The 15,923-nt window shown below is 43.8% G+C and overlaps 2 protein-coding genes across 2 annotated transcripts; one reads left to right on the top strand and one right to left on the bottom strand.

The window, feature by feature from the left end:
• Positions 1-3,697: 3,697 nt before the first annotated feature.
• On the top strand, positions 3,698-6,623 carry LOC124462452 (Kv channel-interacting protein 1-like). Its single transcript, XM_047014001.1, has 7 exons — positions 3,698-3,945; positions 4,172-4,241; positions 4,341-4,411; positions 4,548-4,655; positions 4,831-4,935; positions 5,031-5,093; positions 5,276-6,623. Exons 1-7 carry the CDS (start codon positions 3,784-3,786, stop codon positions 5,321-5,323), a joined length of 627 nt encoding a protein of 208 aa, XP_046869957.1. The 5' UTR covers positions 3,698-3,783; the 3' UTR covers positions 5,324-6,623.
• A 392-nt stretch (positions 6,624-7,015) lies between these two features.
• On the bottom strand, positions 7,016-10,087 carry LOC124462447 (T-cell leukemia homeobox protein 3-like). The gene is made up of 3 exons (XM_047013994.1): positions 9,521-10,087; positions 8,399-8,633; positions 7,016-7,402 (listed from the first exon to the last, which is right to left on the bottom strand). Exons 1-3 carry the CDS (start codon positions 9,936-9,938, stop codon positions 7,219-7,221), a joined length of 837 nt encoding a protein of 278 aa, XP_046869950.1. The 5' UTR covers positions 9,939-10,087; the 3' UTR covers positions 7,016-7,218.
• Positions 10,088-15,923: the final 5,836 nt, after the last annotated feature.

Genomic DNA, 15,923 nt, shown 5'->3' with positions numbered 1-15,923 from the left:
TGTAAAACTGATGATTGCCCCTGAAATACATGATTTTAGACCTATGCAGATGAGATGGGATGAAGTGGACTACAGTTGTAAAATACTCACAGCTCTGTGCAGCCCTCTACTGGTGCCCACCATTCTATACATGTTCAATTGCTACCCAAGAGCTGTCAGATTAACAGTCTGCCGTTACTGTAATTGACTTCAGAGTAAACTGATGAGGAACAGTTACATTTACATTTAGTCATTTAGCAGACGGTCTTATCCAGAGCGACTTACAGTAAGTACAGGAACATTCCCCCCCGAGGCAAGTAGGGTGAAGTGCCTTGCCCAAGGACCCAAAGTCATTTTGGCACAGCAAGGAATCGAACCAGAGACCTTCTGATTACTAGCCCGATTCCCTAACCGCTCATCCATCTGACTCAGTTGGCTTCAGTTATTATTTAAGTCTCTGATTATAGTTTGAGTTTTCATGTGTTGTGTGAGGAGGAAAGGATATTTTAGCTATTTTACTGTAACAACATTACTTTGAGGGAGACCAGGCCTTGTACTGAGATGAACAATAGTCAGCCTAATGAGCCTAATTATTCATTAAAAAAACACATACACACACACAAATACGCATGTACACACAAGCACACACACACATTGTTACATTCACACACATGCACACACTCACTCCGGGCATGTAGAAGGTGAGTGTATCATTGTTCCAGGGCCAGTTTGAACCCTGGGGTGTGTGTGTTGGGGGGGGGGGGGGGTCACCATCCTAAGAGTGAAGGACACCAGAAAGAGTGAGAGAGCGAGGGAATCAAAGTACAGGGGGAGGGAGGGAGGGAGCGCCGGGGAGAGGTACAGAGGGGACCAAGGATACTGGGAGTGAGGGAGAGAGGGAGAAAGGGAGAGAGGGGGAGGGGGGGAGTGAGAGAAGAGGGAGGGAGGGAAAAAGCGAGAGGCAGTGAGAGGGGTATAAAAGAAGAGAGACTGTGAGAGAGTTGGGAGAGACAGTGATAGTTAGTGAAGAGAGCCATGACGGAGAGGAGACTGGGGGAAACACTAGCCAGAGAAGGTTCCAGTAATCCAGAAAAGTAAGACACAATATGAATTGTACTCGTTTGATTTAATTACAGTTAAAAGAAAGAAACATTTTTCATTCATAGAAATACCCACATGAGTCTGAAGTGGCAAGACTAGAAAACAAAGTAGTATAGACAGAACAGAGCCAGGCTGTAGAAGCGAGGGGAGAGGAGAGGAAGGAGGGATGGAGAAGGAGGAGGAGGGAGATGGTCTGCACACCATCATCATAGTGCTGCTGTGCTGCGGAGCCGTCAAGCTGCTGCACCTACTGGGACTGATCACTGTGGAGGGTGAGTTACTACACTGATCACTGTGGAAGGTGAGTTACTACACTGATTACTGTGTTAGGTGAGTTATTACACTGATCACTGTGGAGGGTGAGTTATTACACTGATCACTGTGTTAGGTGAGTTATTACACTGATCACTGTGGAGGGTGAGTTACTACACTGATCACTGTGGAGGGTGAGTTATTACACTGATCACGGTGGAGGGTGAGTTATTACACTGATCACTGTGGAGGGTGAGTTATTACACTGATCACTGTGGAGGGGTGGGTTACTACACACACTGCTACAGAAACTGTTACGACTAAAACACACACTGCTATACACATTTCTACACACTACTGCACTCACTGTTACTACTACACACACAAATACACACACTGTTACTACTGCACTGCACACGCTACTACACAGACATTGCAAATACATTGTTACTACTACACACACATTGCTACAAACATTTAGTGCACACACTGTCACTTTTATACACACTTCCCCAGACATACACAGTTACTACTATACTACACACTGCTTCACAAACTCCTACAAACATTACTACAACACCCACTACACAAACTCTTATACTGCACACTACTCAAAATCTACAATGTGTTTTTGTATTTTTGTACGTAAATGGGTGCGGTGGAGTGAAATACAGTTGATATGGTTGTGGAAGCAGTTAGGTTTAATGTCTTTAAGTGTTGATTACGCATCATGTGTGTAGCGTGACATGGGACGTCCTCTGGGTGGATTGATGTGTGTAAAGGTGATCTTATGCCAGTGGGCACAGGACTATGAGCTGATCAACGGTGTATGTGGCGTTCGAGAGGAGTATGTGTGCTTCTGTGCATGGAGGTGTGACTGTGTGTGTGTGTGGTGGGAAGCGTGCGCATGGTGGGTTACTACAGGCATGTCTATGGAGTTAGATTAGTTTCATAATTCAAACAAACAAACGCAACACGATTCAAACAAATTTAACACGATCCAAACAAACGTAACACGATTCATACAAACATAACACGATTCAAACAAACAAACGTAACACGATTCACAAATGTATTTCGTGATTCACAATTGTAACGCGATTCACAAATAAATGACCCTATTACATTCGTTTGCAACCTGACAAACACAAGTTACAAATCCCTGCATTCGTTGGTGTGAATCCTTGCATTCGTTCGTGTGGATTTTTGGAACTTTCCTGACGCGCTCTGATCCACAAATGCATTTTTTCTAAAAGATATCCTCAGCAGCCTATCAGGTCGTCTCTTCCAATTTTAGCCAATCACATTAACGTGTCTATGTGGACTTCAACAACCTGCCATAATGACGGACATCGTCTCCTTCAGATCATGAGCAATGTCGTCTGGTTGCATGTAGGTGAAATATTGCTTGTTAATCTTATTAAACCGATGATCATACCTGATTAAATATTGTTGAGAATGGCAGGATTCATGTTTAGTCATTTTCCGTGTTTCCTAGGCTAACGCAGAGCCCGTCTACCCATATTAGATATTCTCCGGTGATTGGCTAAAATTGGAAGAGACGACCTGATAGGCTGCTGAGGATATCTTTTAGAAAAAATGCATTTGTGGATCAAAGCGCGTCAGGAAAGTTCCAAAAATCCACACGAACGAATGCAAGGATTCACACCAACGAATGCAGGGATTTGTAACTTGTGTTTGTCAGGTTGCAAACGAATGTAATAGGGTCATTTATTTGTGAATCGCGTTACATTTGTGAATCACGAAATACATTTGTGAATCCTGTTACGTTTGTTTGTTTGAATCGTGTTATGTTTGTATGAATCGTGTTACGTTTGTTTGGATCGTGTTAAGTTTGTTTGAATCGTGTTGCGTTTGTTTGTTTGAATTATGAAACTAATCTAACTCCATACATGTCGTACATAATTGAGTGGTCACTGTAAAATGTGTGTGCGTGTGTGTGTGTGTGAGGTCACGTGCCCCTGGGGGACCCGAGGGAGTTTGGGCTGAATTACCTCACCTTGGGCTAGAGTCAGTTCTCCCTTCCTGCCTCTAATGCGACACTGACAGAGGCACAACTGCCAGAGCGATAAAACGAATGGCCTGGCGCTGTGTGTGTTTGAATGTGTGTGTGTGTGTGCGTGCGTGTGTGTGTGTGCGTGTGTGTGTCCTCTCTTTACCTCCCCTCTGGCAGAAAAAGCAATGAGTTGTTAATGATCAGGTGTGGGAGGTGGAGCTACCTGGGGAGACTGCTCTGACCTCTCTGTCCACCTCTCTCTTTATCTCTGTCTGTCTGTCTCTCTGTCTCTCTATATATATATATCTGTGCCCCTCTGTGTCTGTTTCTGCCTATCTCTGTCTCTCTCTCTCTGTCTGTCTCTCTGTCTGTCTCCCTCAGCACTCTTTCTCCTGTTCTTTTGCACTCACTCACAAGTATTGAATTTCATTCTCATGATGGCAATAACTTGGTGTGTGTGTGTGTGTGTAGACAAGGTAGACGATGACCTGGAGATGACCATGGTGTGCCATCGTCCAGAGGGGCTGGACAAGCTGGAGGCTCAGACTAACTTCAGCAAGAGGGAGCTGCAGGTCCTCTATCGGGGCTTCAAAAATGTAAGTGCGCACACACACCCCCCCTCTCCACACACGCCCTCTCTACCTCTCCTCACACCCGCACTCTTCCTCTCCACCTCCTGCTGTCTTGCTCTGCATGCCTCACCCGTGACTGACCTTCCATGCCTGTCCCCTCTCTCTCTCTCTCTCTCTCTCTCTCTCTCTCTCTCTCTCTCTCTCTCTCTCTCTCTCTCTCTCTCTCTCTCTCTCTCTCTTTCTCTGGTAGGAGTGTCCTAGTGGCGTGGTGAATGAGGATACCTTCAAACAAATATACTCCCAGTTCTTTCCACATGGAGGTACGGTGTAGAGTGTGTGTGTGTGTGTGTGTGCGTGCGTGTGTGCGTGTGTGTGAGCGCTGCAGTACCACCAGTGTAATCCCCCTGTCTCCCCTCCAGATGCTAGCACCTATGCTCACTATCTCTTCAACGCCTTTGACTCAGCTCACAGTGGATCAATCAAGTTCGAGGTAAACTCAGTCACTCCACTTGGTTTCACTTTCTCCTTCCAAGTCCCATTCGCTCCTCTTTCAGGATCTCCTCTTTGTCTTTGTCCCACCGTTTTACTGTGTCGTTCTCTCGGTGGCTGGTCTCTCTCTCTGTCAGGACTTTGTCACGGCTCTGTCCATCCTGCTGAGAGGGTCTGTGAGGGAGAAGCTGCAATGGACCTTTAATCTGTACGACATAAACAAAGATGGCTACATCAATAAGGAGGTGTGTGTGTGTGTGCATTGGTGTCTGTGTGTTTGCCAAGTTCATGTCTGTGTGAACTACATGTGCTATATGCGTAATATGTGCTTATCGAATGATTGTGAGTTCTCAAACCCCTTGTGTTTTATTGTGTTTTTTTCTATGATTGTGTGTGTGTGTGTGTCTGTGCACGCTCCAGGAAATGACAGACATTGTCAGAGCGATCTACGACATGATGGGGAAGTACACTTACCCTGCTCTGAAGACAGACGCTCCTAAACTTCATGTGGAAGCCTTCTTCCAGGTGAATATACACACACCCTCACACACACATTCCATGATTCCACACATTTCAGTAGGCTTCAGGTGAAGCATGCTCTCCATGTCTCTCTCCCACAGAAAATGGACAAAAACAGAGATGGGGTGGTCACTCTTGATGAGTTCATTCTGTCCTGCCAGGAGGTATGCTGTTTTACTCTACTCCTCTCTGCTGCCCACAAATATAATATAATATAAGTGTCATCATTGGCTTTGCACTGCCTCCTAGTGGTTGGTTTGAGAAATTGTCAAATTCGGACATCCCACACATCAGACTGTGTTTCAATGCCCCTCTTAGCGGTCTCACGATTCCTTTTTTCACCCAGGATGAGAACATCATGAAGTCCCTTCAGCTCTTTGAGAACGTCATCTAGACCAACGGGGAGGAAGAGAAAAACAGACAAGCGGAGCGAGAGAAACAGAGGAGGAGTGAACAAGAAAGAAGAGAGAATGAGAGAGATGGCACGGTACTGAAAGAGAGAGGGATGAGCGATCCGTCCCAGTGCAGAAAAGGACACATCCCCATGGTTACGAGAGGCTCTTGGGACGCTGGTCACTGGAACTATCGTCAACAGTGTGTAACCATGACGTTGTCATGGCAGTGACCCTTCTGGGGGTTGGTTTGGGTTGCGATCTTCGCCCCTCAGAACAGCACCCCTTGACTTCTCACCTGGCTTTGACCTTTCTGACCCTGTGAAATCTGACCCCTGGCCCCACCTCTCTGTCGGGCCGATGTTGTCATGGTAACTGTTCTCTCAGAGGGCGTGTCTGGTAGATCTTGGTGTGCATACCGATCCTGTGCCACAGCGTTTTGTACGACTCAAGGCCACTCATTTCGTCCATGACCAGACGTTATTGTGAAATTCATACGCTTAGCTATTTACAGTAGTAGATAGTAGTAGCCATTACATACAACATTGAAATATATTGAAAAATGTCTCCTCATGTCTGCTTGCTTTGGTCCCCCCTCCATTTCTGTTGCCCTACCAGCCATGTCGGTCTGTGGAATTCCTGTTGTGATGACTCTGCTATGTTTCTAGTGTTTGTAGACACTTTCTAACAGTGTGCTGTCTGTCTGTCTGTTTCCTCATTGTCGGTCCACTTACTGGCTGTTTCTGTATACGGCTAGACCAGACAGATTTTACATCTCCCTTTTTAATGACATCACGCAACCACTATCTGTTCAGTAGCAATGTGGATGTGTGTGCTGTGTCGCTTGTGTAACATTGTTTCGTTAGGACATAATACAGTCACAAGGTAAGAATACTGTTACTGAACCAACTGTTCACTGTGACTGTGAGGGGGGAAGAGAAATGGAGGGTAAAAAATTAGATAAAGCGAGGTACCGCAATAAAGAAAGAGATATAGGCATAGAGAAAGAGAAATAGTGAAAACAGAAAAACTGATATAGACACAGAGAAAGACCTCTTCACTGAGTTCAAAGGAATGGAAGCCATGAGTCTAAAGTATAATACCTGCTGTGAATACTAACGGACTGGAATGACACAAACAACATCTTTAATTTTAGTCTGACTGCTATAACCTTATGACCCTTGTGTTTTCAATAAACTATACTTTCACTTTCACTGTGACTGCGGTGACTGCAGGTGATGGACGGACAGACAGACAAGAAATCAAGCATATACATGTGTATTGAAATGTTGTATACAATTATATTTAACAATAAACTTTTCAAAGAATGTTGCAATCAGTGTTGAAGCCTTCAATGAGTCTCACATTGCATCCTGGACATTCGTAATGTTGCATTTGTCCACCAATTTCTTTCTCTACAGCAATCTCAACAAGGACAGCAGATACAGATTATTTACAATTATACAGTACTCCAAGTACAAACGTGATACATTGGCACCCATACTATTACCATAAGTACTCATCTCAGAAACATGATAATGTGTGGGTGTGTGTTACAGTGACCTGCTCTGCATGCATCCTTCATATCCTTCTTTTTCTCCCATCCCCCCCCCCCCATCCCCCCCCCCCCCCCCACACACACACACACATACACACATCTGCACCTGTCCATATTCTTTCTCTAAGGGTTCAGTCTGGATGTATTATGGAAAGTTTTTTGTGAGCATTCGATTCCAGACTCGGGGTTGCTTGGTAACCACTGTATTGGCAATAACAAGCCCAAAGAACAACCGCTCCCTCCAACGTCTAAAAGGTTTCTCTTCACCTTCTCTCCATCCTGTTCCATCCCTCCTCCTCCTCTCCAACCTATTCCTCTCCTCCTTCTTCTCTCCCTCCTCTATTCCCTGTCTTCCGCCCAGGGCTGCAGGTTCTGCAGGGCGTAGAGAGAGGAGTTATGGGCGCACAACGGGTCGGAGGCGGCTGATTCGCCAAGGGACTTGTGGAGGGCGTTGTGCTGAAGCTGCAGGATCAGCCGATTGGCCTGCTGACGCTCTGCTTCCCTCTCCTCCGCCGTCTGTCTCCTGGTGGGAGCAACAGAGGGAAGAGAGGGCTGGGGTGAATACAGACGCATTTGAGGCTGTTTTCCATTGAGAGAACCAGCAGCTCATAATTATCTGTCACAAAAAATAGAAGAGCCCAATATCTCACCATGTTTTAGGCCGTAGGATGAGTAAATTGGGGTACATAAATAGAGAGAAGGATAGACAATGTGTGTTGGAGCAAAAGATATAGAATCTTGTCCAGCTTTTGAGACATGGCATCTTACACCCATTGCCTCCCTAGAGATCTCCCTAATGTTTTGTCAAGGGCCATTAAGACATTTTATTAAATTAGCTTGAAAACGACCCTATTATTTTTGCACTTCAGCCTTGAACCACCATGCAGTAACTCATATTCAGTGGCGGTTCTAGACAAATTTTACTGGGGGGCCAAGGGGGGGTCAGTGTTTATTCAGAGGGGCACATAAAAAACGGAAACAAATGATATTTAAAAATTAAATCCTTTAATTTGGCTTTACATTAAAATCATACAAAAAGCTCTGGCTTTCCCTCTTCCAGCTCCTCAGCTCTCTCAATACCTTGATATGTTTCTCAAATGTTTTTATTTACTGGGGCAAAAAAGGCTGCAATGTCCATTCCTCATTTCATAATCACTACTAGAAGAAAAACGTGTAAAAAAAAAATGTATATAAACATATTTTAAGTCAGCTCAGGGGGGCCACAGGGGGGGCCAGGGACATTTTTACAGGGGCACTGGCCCCTGTAGGCCCCCATGTAGAAACGCCCCTGCTCATATTAACCCTAGTTTTCAACGGATTAATAATTATTTGCCAGTAACAGTGGCAGTAAATTCAATAACAGGAATGGTAAAACGGGTATAGAACCCCAAATGTACTAATCAGCTTTAATGTGCACACGTTCTGCCTATATGTTCATGCCTTTTCAACTGGCATGTGCATCTCCAACATGAATGTTAGGAACATGATAGCAGACAGATAGAAGGCCTCAGTAACTCACCTCCACTTGGTCCTACGGTTCTGGAACCACGTTTTGACCTGGGCGTCTGTCATCTTTAGATGCTTTGCCATGGACGCACGCTCAGCACTCGCCAGATACTTTTGTCGGTGAAAGCGCTTCTCCAGCTCACAGATCTGTACACGGGAGAAAGATGTCCGAGGTTTTTTTCGTTTGGGTGGCGTACGGTTCTGGTACGGGTGCCCTATCCTCCGTGTCACAGTGAAGGGCATGAGGTCTGTAGAAAGAGCATTAGTTTTTATAAATACAAAATAACCATGACTGTAAGACACATTTCAAAAGGTTGAAAGGTATGACTCTTGGACACTGGACTGCATGGAATTCATAAATTATATTTAATAATAAAGGTAATAGGATTAATATAATAGGATATTAGAGAATATCATAAATATGTATGTCAAATAATCCTATGGAGTTGTTTGGAATTTTTTATGTCAGAAAGTCAGGCTATCAAATAGGATTCCTGGTTAATACAACCTCTGATTTTCAGAATATAGGCCTATCTGGTCCCTGTTACAGTTCTTACATACCATTTAGGCAAGCCATATACGTTTAACTCAATTTTTTGCCATTTATATATACATTTACAATATACATTTACAATTTAAAACAAACTAGAATCAATGCATACATTTATGTAAATAATTAGGGCACAACACTAATTAATTTACAAATCAAAGTTACATGTGCAATTACTTATTTATTTATAATGTCAACAGTGCTTAACAATGTTTAGCAATGCAGTTATTATTGTGCAATGCAGGATATCATTGTGTTATCATTTTGCAATGAATTTATATACCATTTTAATGCCATTTATTTTTCATAATAGCCTATACTTTGCAAATAATTTCGTTTTTCGTATTTTTTCTTTAATATACCTTGACGGGAATTCTTTAAGATCATTTTTATGCTAGGCCTATGGTACATATAATTCTATGTATTAAAAAAATAGTGTTGGTCCAAGTATATTTTCAATGAGGCAATCATTCTCAAGAAAACCTCAACTTGAGAAACGTGATCTGACCACTGTGTTGTTCATCTTTTGCAACAACCCCAACAAGTAAAAGTTGTAGATAAGGCCAACTTAAGTTGTAGACCTACCTGATATGCTGTCCTTAGTGAATCTATTACCGGCCCACGGAAAACACAGTCCCCCGAACCCCGGCACGGTGCCCTGCACCGGTGGAGTACCTGCGGTTGTCACCGGTCTGTGCGCAGGGACTCGTATCACTCCTCGTCCACGAGTTCTACTTACTCCGTGTGAGCCTAAATCCTCAAAAGGTGGAACAATACCAGAAAGGGAAATTGATAGCGCAGTGTATGACGCGGAAGTCTCTCCGGTAGAGATCCCCAAATGGTAACCGTCTCTGCTGCTTGTATCCGAACCGTAATGTCCACCAGACCGATCTTTCTGTGTGTCGGTACCGCTGGCGAGGATTTGATCAATGCCAAAACTGATGGGCTCTTGCGGGGAAGCTTTAGGAAGATGAGGGCTGGGCGCACTAGATGCCTGCTCCATCCTCACCGTTCACACAGTCAACCGAACCAATATATTTAAAATAAAACAACTGTAATTACTGGTTCCATTGTTGCTCTCCGTTCAGAAACAATGAAGAAGTTCAGAATATAGCCTACCGCAATCAAATGTTCCTCCTCCACCCTACTCGAAGTTTGTACTACGTTTGGAGATGTGTGACGTTCTTCCCCTTTATGCATCCAAACATACAGTCTCCCCAAAAGTCGCATGGCAATGCTTCTATTGGTTTCTACTGTCTACATCCTGTCTTTCATTGGCTAGCATTTTTATGATTGATTGAACGCACATTGAAATGGACATTTCCTACGTAACTCAACCACTTTTCCAAATGCTTGTGTCCATCAGTTTAAATTGATAAGATTTTGATCGCTTATTAAGATAATAGGCCTACGTCTAATAATTAGGATATCACCAACCTTAAGCGACGACGACACATAGCACAATTGTTATGCCAACTATTATGCAATTAAAGTATATGGTCTGTTTTAGAAAGTAGGCCTACGTAAATAAAATGTGTTAAAAAAATGTTTGCCTGCTATAAACAGGCTACTACAGAGTTTCAGCCAATCGTTTTTCTCTTCAATTATTGTATGACGTGCATATTTTCCAGGACCTATAGGCTATGTGTAGATCTGCGCCATTAATTTGTGGTTTGGGAAAGGTTTGTTTGCTGCGTGATGCTCTCTTCTCATTTCACTAGCAGGCTACACTTTGTTGCGTAAAACTGTATAGACCAACAAGAGACTTGGTTTATAGGCCTAAAAAACTATACAGTTTATCTGTAATTTTTCAGTTTTAACAAACCCGGTCCAGTACGCCATACGGCTAGATGAGCAGCATGTGCTTAATCTTCACACCATCAACTTTATAAAAACAGATGCAACAGATTTACAATCAGTTCGACTTTTAATAATCTAAAAATAATCAAAAAATAACTATTTTTTCAACTTTTTAAAATAGGGATAGATGTTTGCTTCTTATGACACGAGAAGTAACTTTTTCCCAACAAAAATACACATGACATTGATCGAATCACCTCCAAAAAGAGACCTCAAGCTCTAATAGACAACGTAGACAGTTGATACGCTATTGCCTAATACGTCGTTGTAACTATAAATCACTGTCACATTGATATTTCTGTTGACGTTGTATTTGTTGTTCTGTCAACATTACTGTGGCACGGCAGCTATTTTGCAAGTTGAGATAAGAGAACATTGACATTGGTTATTTGGCGACGTGAAGACGTGGTTGGCATAAGGTCCCGCACCATATGCGAGCGCACCGGTGACTATATGACTGCGAATTGGGCTGTTAAAGCTGTCAGCCCTCTGTATGACGTGTTGGTGTTTTGCTATTAACCAACATAATTATTAGGTAGGCCTATATGACATAAAACATTAGGCTATATTTTATTGATTTGAGATCAGAGGCTACATTTAGGAAACATCGACTGCATCGGCCTTTGTGAGTCCAGTTCTTTCCATGTTCTGTCAGTTCGATATTGGGTTTAATGGTGATACATTTGGTCATATTGACGTTTTGGTTTTGGAATCGTCATCACTCCGTCTAAGTAGGCTATTGAATGAACGGACTGACACTGGGCGCCCCGGGTCGCGGTTGTAATTGATCCCCTAATCCCGTGATTGTGAGTGATTGTGGCACATTAACCTTGTGTAGGTTGCACCGACCGAGGGCACTGTCAAATACATTCACTGCGTTCAGGCCTACCTGAGGTCAGCCTATTGAAGACAATAATGCAAAAACCCGTCAGAAAGGCCAGACTTAGACTATAGGCTATTATTATTAAATTAGCCTAGCAATGCAAAATAATAGCCTGAAAATAAAAAATGGCCTGATAATGAAAAATAACCATAACAATAATTAGTTACATAACTAATAATAGACTATTGATAATCCCAGGCCTACTCACCTTTCCCATTGATATTGTAAAATCAAACTAAGATAGCCTTCACCATTCCTACCACTGGCACTCGGTTCAGCTGCTCGGGCAATAAAACTATAGGGCGAGCCAATCCCTTTCTTGTCCAAGGCTATATTAAACCGGGAAGCACTTCGAAAGGCCTGCCCGTGCTTACAAAGAAGCAGCAACAAAAGACTGAAGCTTGCGATTTGTTTGAGAAATTACCACTTGATCTGCATAATCGGGGTCCTGGCTCGTGGCACCCGCGGGCTCCGTTTTTATTGCGCGTGTCTCCACAGTTATCAATTTCACAAGTGAGCATGCATGGCTTAAAAAAGGGGGGGCCTCCGCTGCCTTTGAATAATGAAAGACATGGTCGGATATGGTCTTCAAAGTGTCGGTCTCTTACAAAATGATTAGGCAATCGTAAGTAATAGTTCATTTAAAGAAGAATGTGCAGTGTTTGATATGCTGTAAAAGAGAGGGAGACAGCGCAGGACAAATTAGGAAAAGGGGAAAGAAAGAGAGAGATGTGTTTTATTTCAGAAGCGGTGAGATCGCCTCTCGGCCAAGTGCAGCCTTTAATGAAACTATAGGCCTACTGCTTATAACGATTATTTCCTCCCATGCGCTCAGCCCGCCCTTGTCAAACATTGAGACGATCTAATACAAGTATTAGGATCAAATACATTTCTACAGGGGCATTTTACTTCAAAAAACTCGGGTTATTGATTTTTGTCATGCTTCAATTACGATTTATTTAGTGTGTTGTGCTAATCGTGGCCTATTTAGGATGCTATTCGACATAGCCGGAGGAGCGTCGAGCAAAGCAGGTCTTTATAGGAGCGAAAACGTTAGAACGCTCTCTTAAGTGGGTGTTGTGTTTCATCCAGACATGCCCGCTGGGTCTTTTGGAGGAGATGAGATGAAAGAGATCTTCCTTTAGGGACGCTGCTGTATCTGCGGCCTGCATCATCACTGGCTGCAGTCAACTGTGATGGTGTGGCGTAATCAGGCTATTGCAGTGTTTACAAGACTGTATAATACTTTGCGTAGGACAAAAAAAAACTATGGTATTCTATAAGTAGAACTATTTATACTAATTGAAAATAGGTTTCAGCAATGTAAGGTTCTGGAACCGTAATGGTCATATCTGAAACCTTAGTAAAAGGGATTCTAGGGATTCTATTCTATTGAGAAGGCCAGGCTCTCTTTTAAAACTTTTGACAGATGGTGAATATTTGTTTTTGGGTGAGACATGAATGGATATATCTCATGCATGTGGGTTTGTTTGTGTATATGCGTGCATGTACACACACACATACACACACACACTGTATTAGTCAGTGTGATGGTTTAATGCATGGTTGCCTCTTCCTGCTGGTTAGAAATTAGAAAGGGGAGAGAGAGAGAGAGAGAGAGAGAGAGAGAGAGAGAGAGAGAGAGAGAGAGAGAGAAAGAGAGAGAGAGGGAGAGAGAGAGACAGAGAGAGAGGATTTGATACAGTTTGTAAGAAACCACACAATTCTAGAGATAGACAGAGACAGGCTGAATGACACTGAGGTATGGAGGAGTTAGTGCTTAAGCATTAACAGTGATGTTGGGGAATATGGATGTGGTTAGTGTGAGGAAATTACAGTAAATGTTTTCTGTCTGTCTTCCTACCTGCCATTCTGTCTGCCTGTGTGCCTGGGGCCTGCCAGTTTCTTGTTTTACCTTTTAAGTATTTATTTGTTAATTATTATAGCATTTGTTTATTGCTTTACATATTTATGGGCATGTATAATTGATGTGTGTGTGGGTGTGTGTGGAGCAGCTGAGCTTCCCTGCCCACCCCTGATTGTCAGCACTAATGTGTTAATTCATTAGTGCTTGTATCAGTATTATTCTGTCAAAGCTGCGTTACCAAACCACCTCCGTTCTCTCCAGTTAATAAAAGCCGATTATCCTGCGTGTCGCCGTTCCGCCCATTCTCCTGCCTTTTGACCTCCTCACCCCTCCTGTTGCCTGCCTGCAGGGTGCTGGGGGCGAGGAGTTGGGAAGAGGGGACCAGCTGCCACCAGCCATAGAGCTATCTCCCCTGGCAAAGGAGCTACTCCAGCCCCCTGCTTCGCTGGGCCTTCTGGCCCCTCAGGGTGGAGGCTGACTGCCCTGCCACCAGCTCCACCTGTCCTGCCCCAGGCTTGGCCCTGTCACACAAACACACATGTGCTTTGTGGTGAGGCGTGACAGAGCGAGACATAAGTGAGTACACTCCAAAGCTCCATTACTCTATTGATTCTCCATTATTTGAGGATCTCCCAGTGGGGTGATTAGAGAGGATCAGACAGGGAGAGAGACTAATACTAGTGTCAATTACACCAGCTCAGGGATTCACTAGGGACACACACACACAAAAACACCCACACAATCACACACATACACACAAACCACCAGTGCAGAGCTGTCATCTTCCTTTTCACCAGGGCAGCAGGCAGTGTGGAGGTGTGGAAGGGGTTAACAGATGGGACTGGGTCATAGGGAGTAGTAGTGTCAGGCACAACTGATTTCATTTGGACCCAGCCCTTTATTCTTTGATACACACCTGAATAGGGAATTAGGGAGGGAGGCAGAGAGAGGATTCTGTTAACCCTCTGGATTCCCATGATGTAGTCATTGTTAGGGATGTAGTGAAAAGATTATGGGAGACATTGTCATCATTATGTTAGGTTTCCCATGGTGGGACAAACGCACACATAGACACACACACATACCTCGGATGGGGTTGACCCAGGCCTGACCCCCCTGCTGACCCCCAATCTGTTCCCAAACCTATCACCGCCAGAGACCGGGGCTCTCCTGGAGACACACACAAATAAACACACACACACACACACATCTACACACACAGCGTATGTGGGCATACCACTTTGTGTGTGAACCTGATGGAAATCCTGATGGATATCTCTTTAGACAGGACCATGTGTGTGGGCAGCGTGCATGTGTGTGCATGTGTGTGTGTGTGTGTGTGTGTCTGTGTGTGTGTGTACATGTATGTGTGCTGAGTGTTTGAGTGTGTCCCTACCCTATGCCCCATCCCACTGGTGTTAATTGATTCTCAGTACGCTCTGCTGATTGGTGTGAGGACCCCTAGGGGCGGGGGCAGTCTACACCTGCCCCTTTCCCATCCCCCCAACCCACCACATACTCCTGACGACACGCACACACACCCATTCAGACACCACGCACACTGTGTCTCCATCGCTGTCTTCACACCCCCATCCAAAAGGAAGTTGGCTGACCAACATCAGCAGATTGTGCACTGCAAACTGTGTGTGTGCGTGTGTGTGAGATAGAGAGGAGAGAGAGAAAGAGCAAAAGATGGGAGAGAGAGATAGAGTTTATGTGTAAGAGATTTCATTAAAAAACTTACAGGAGGTGTGTCAGTGTGATAAATTGTGTGTATGCGTGTGTGTGTGTGTGTGTGTGTGTATATTTGTGTGTGTGTGTGTGTGTGTGTGTGAGGATAAATCTCTAGTTATTAATTTCCAGCAGTGGCTTCAGGGTGAAGACATTAACACAGGGCTGATTATGACTAATTTGTTATTAATTGCCATCAGCTATAACACAATTGCATTGATGCAGCTGATTTGTTTAAATGAATTTAGCCGTGATGGTTTTTTTCTTGCTGCGGGTGGGGACCAACCATTTGCTCATCAGTCTTTATGCAGATGTTCCAGTTTTATGGGATGGTGTGTGTGTGTGTGTGTGTGTGTGTGTGTGTGTGTGTGTGTGTGTGTGTGTGTGTGTGTGTGTGTGTGTGTGTGTGTGTGTGTGAATGTATGCAGGGTGCACATGAGGGCTGTACAATGTGTAAACTGCATATGTGTATATTTGCGTGGGGCAAAATAATCAAATTCAACATGCATATTGTTGGTGTGGTGTTTGCTTGCGTTACTGTATCCATTTGTGAATATATAATGGACAAACAGGAGAGAGAAACGTGATGATTTTGTATTTAAGGGAAGAGTGCTTTTCAGATCGCATGACTTTAACCTGACATATAC

The sequence above is a fragment of the Hypomesus transpacificus genome, unplaced genomic scaffold, assembly GCF_021917145.1.
Source record: "Hypomesus transpacificus isolate Combined female unplaced genomic scaffold, fHypTra1 scaffold_213, whole genome shotgun sequence".
Lineage (NCBI taxonomy): Eukaryota > Metazoa > Chordata > Actinopteri > Osmeriformes > Osmeridae > Hypomesus > Hypomesus transpacificus.
The sequence above is the reverse complement of the archived record's forward strand: the minus strand, read 5'-3'. Positions and strand labels throughout refer to the sequence as shown.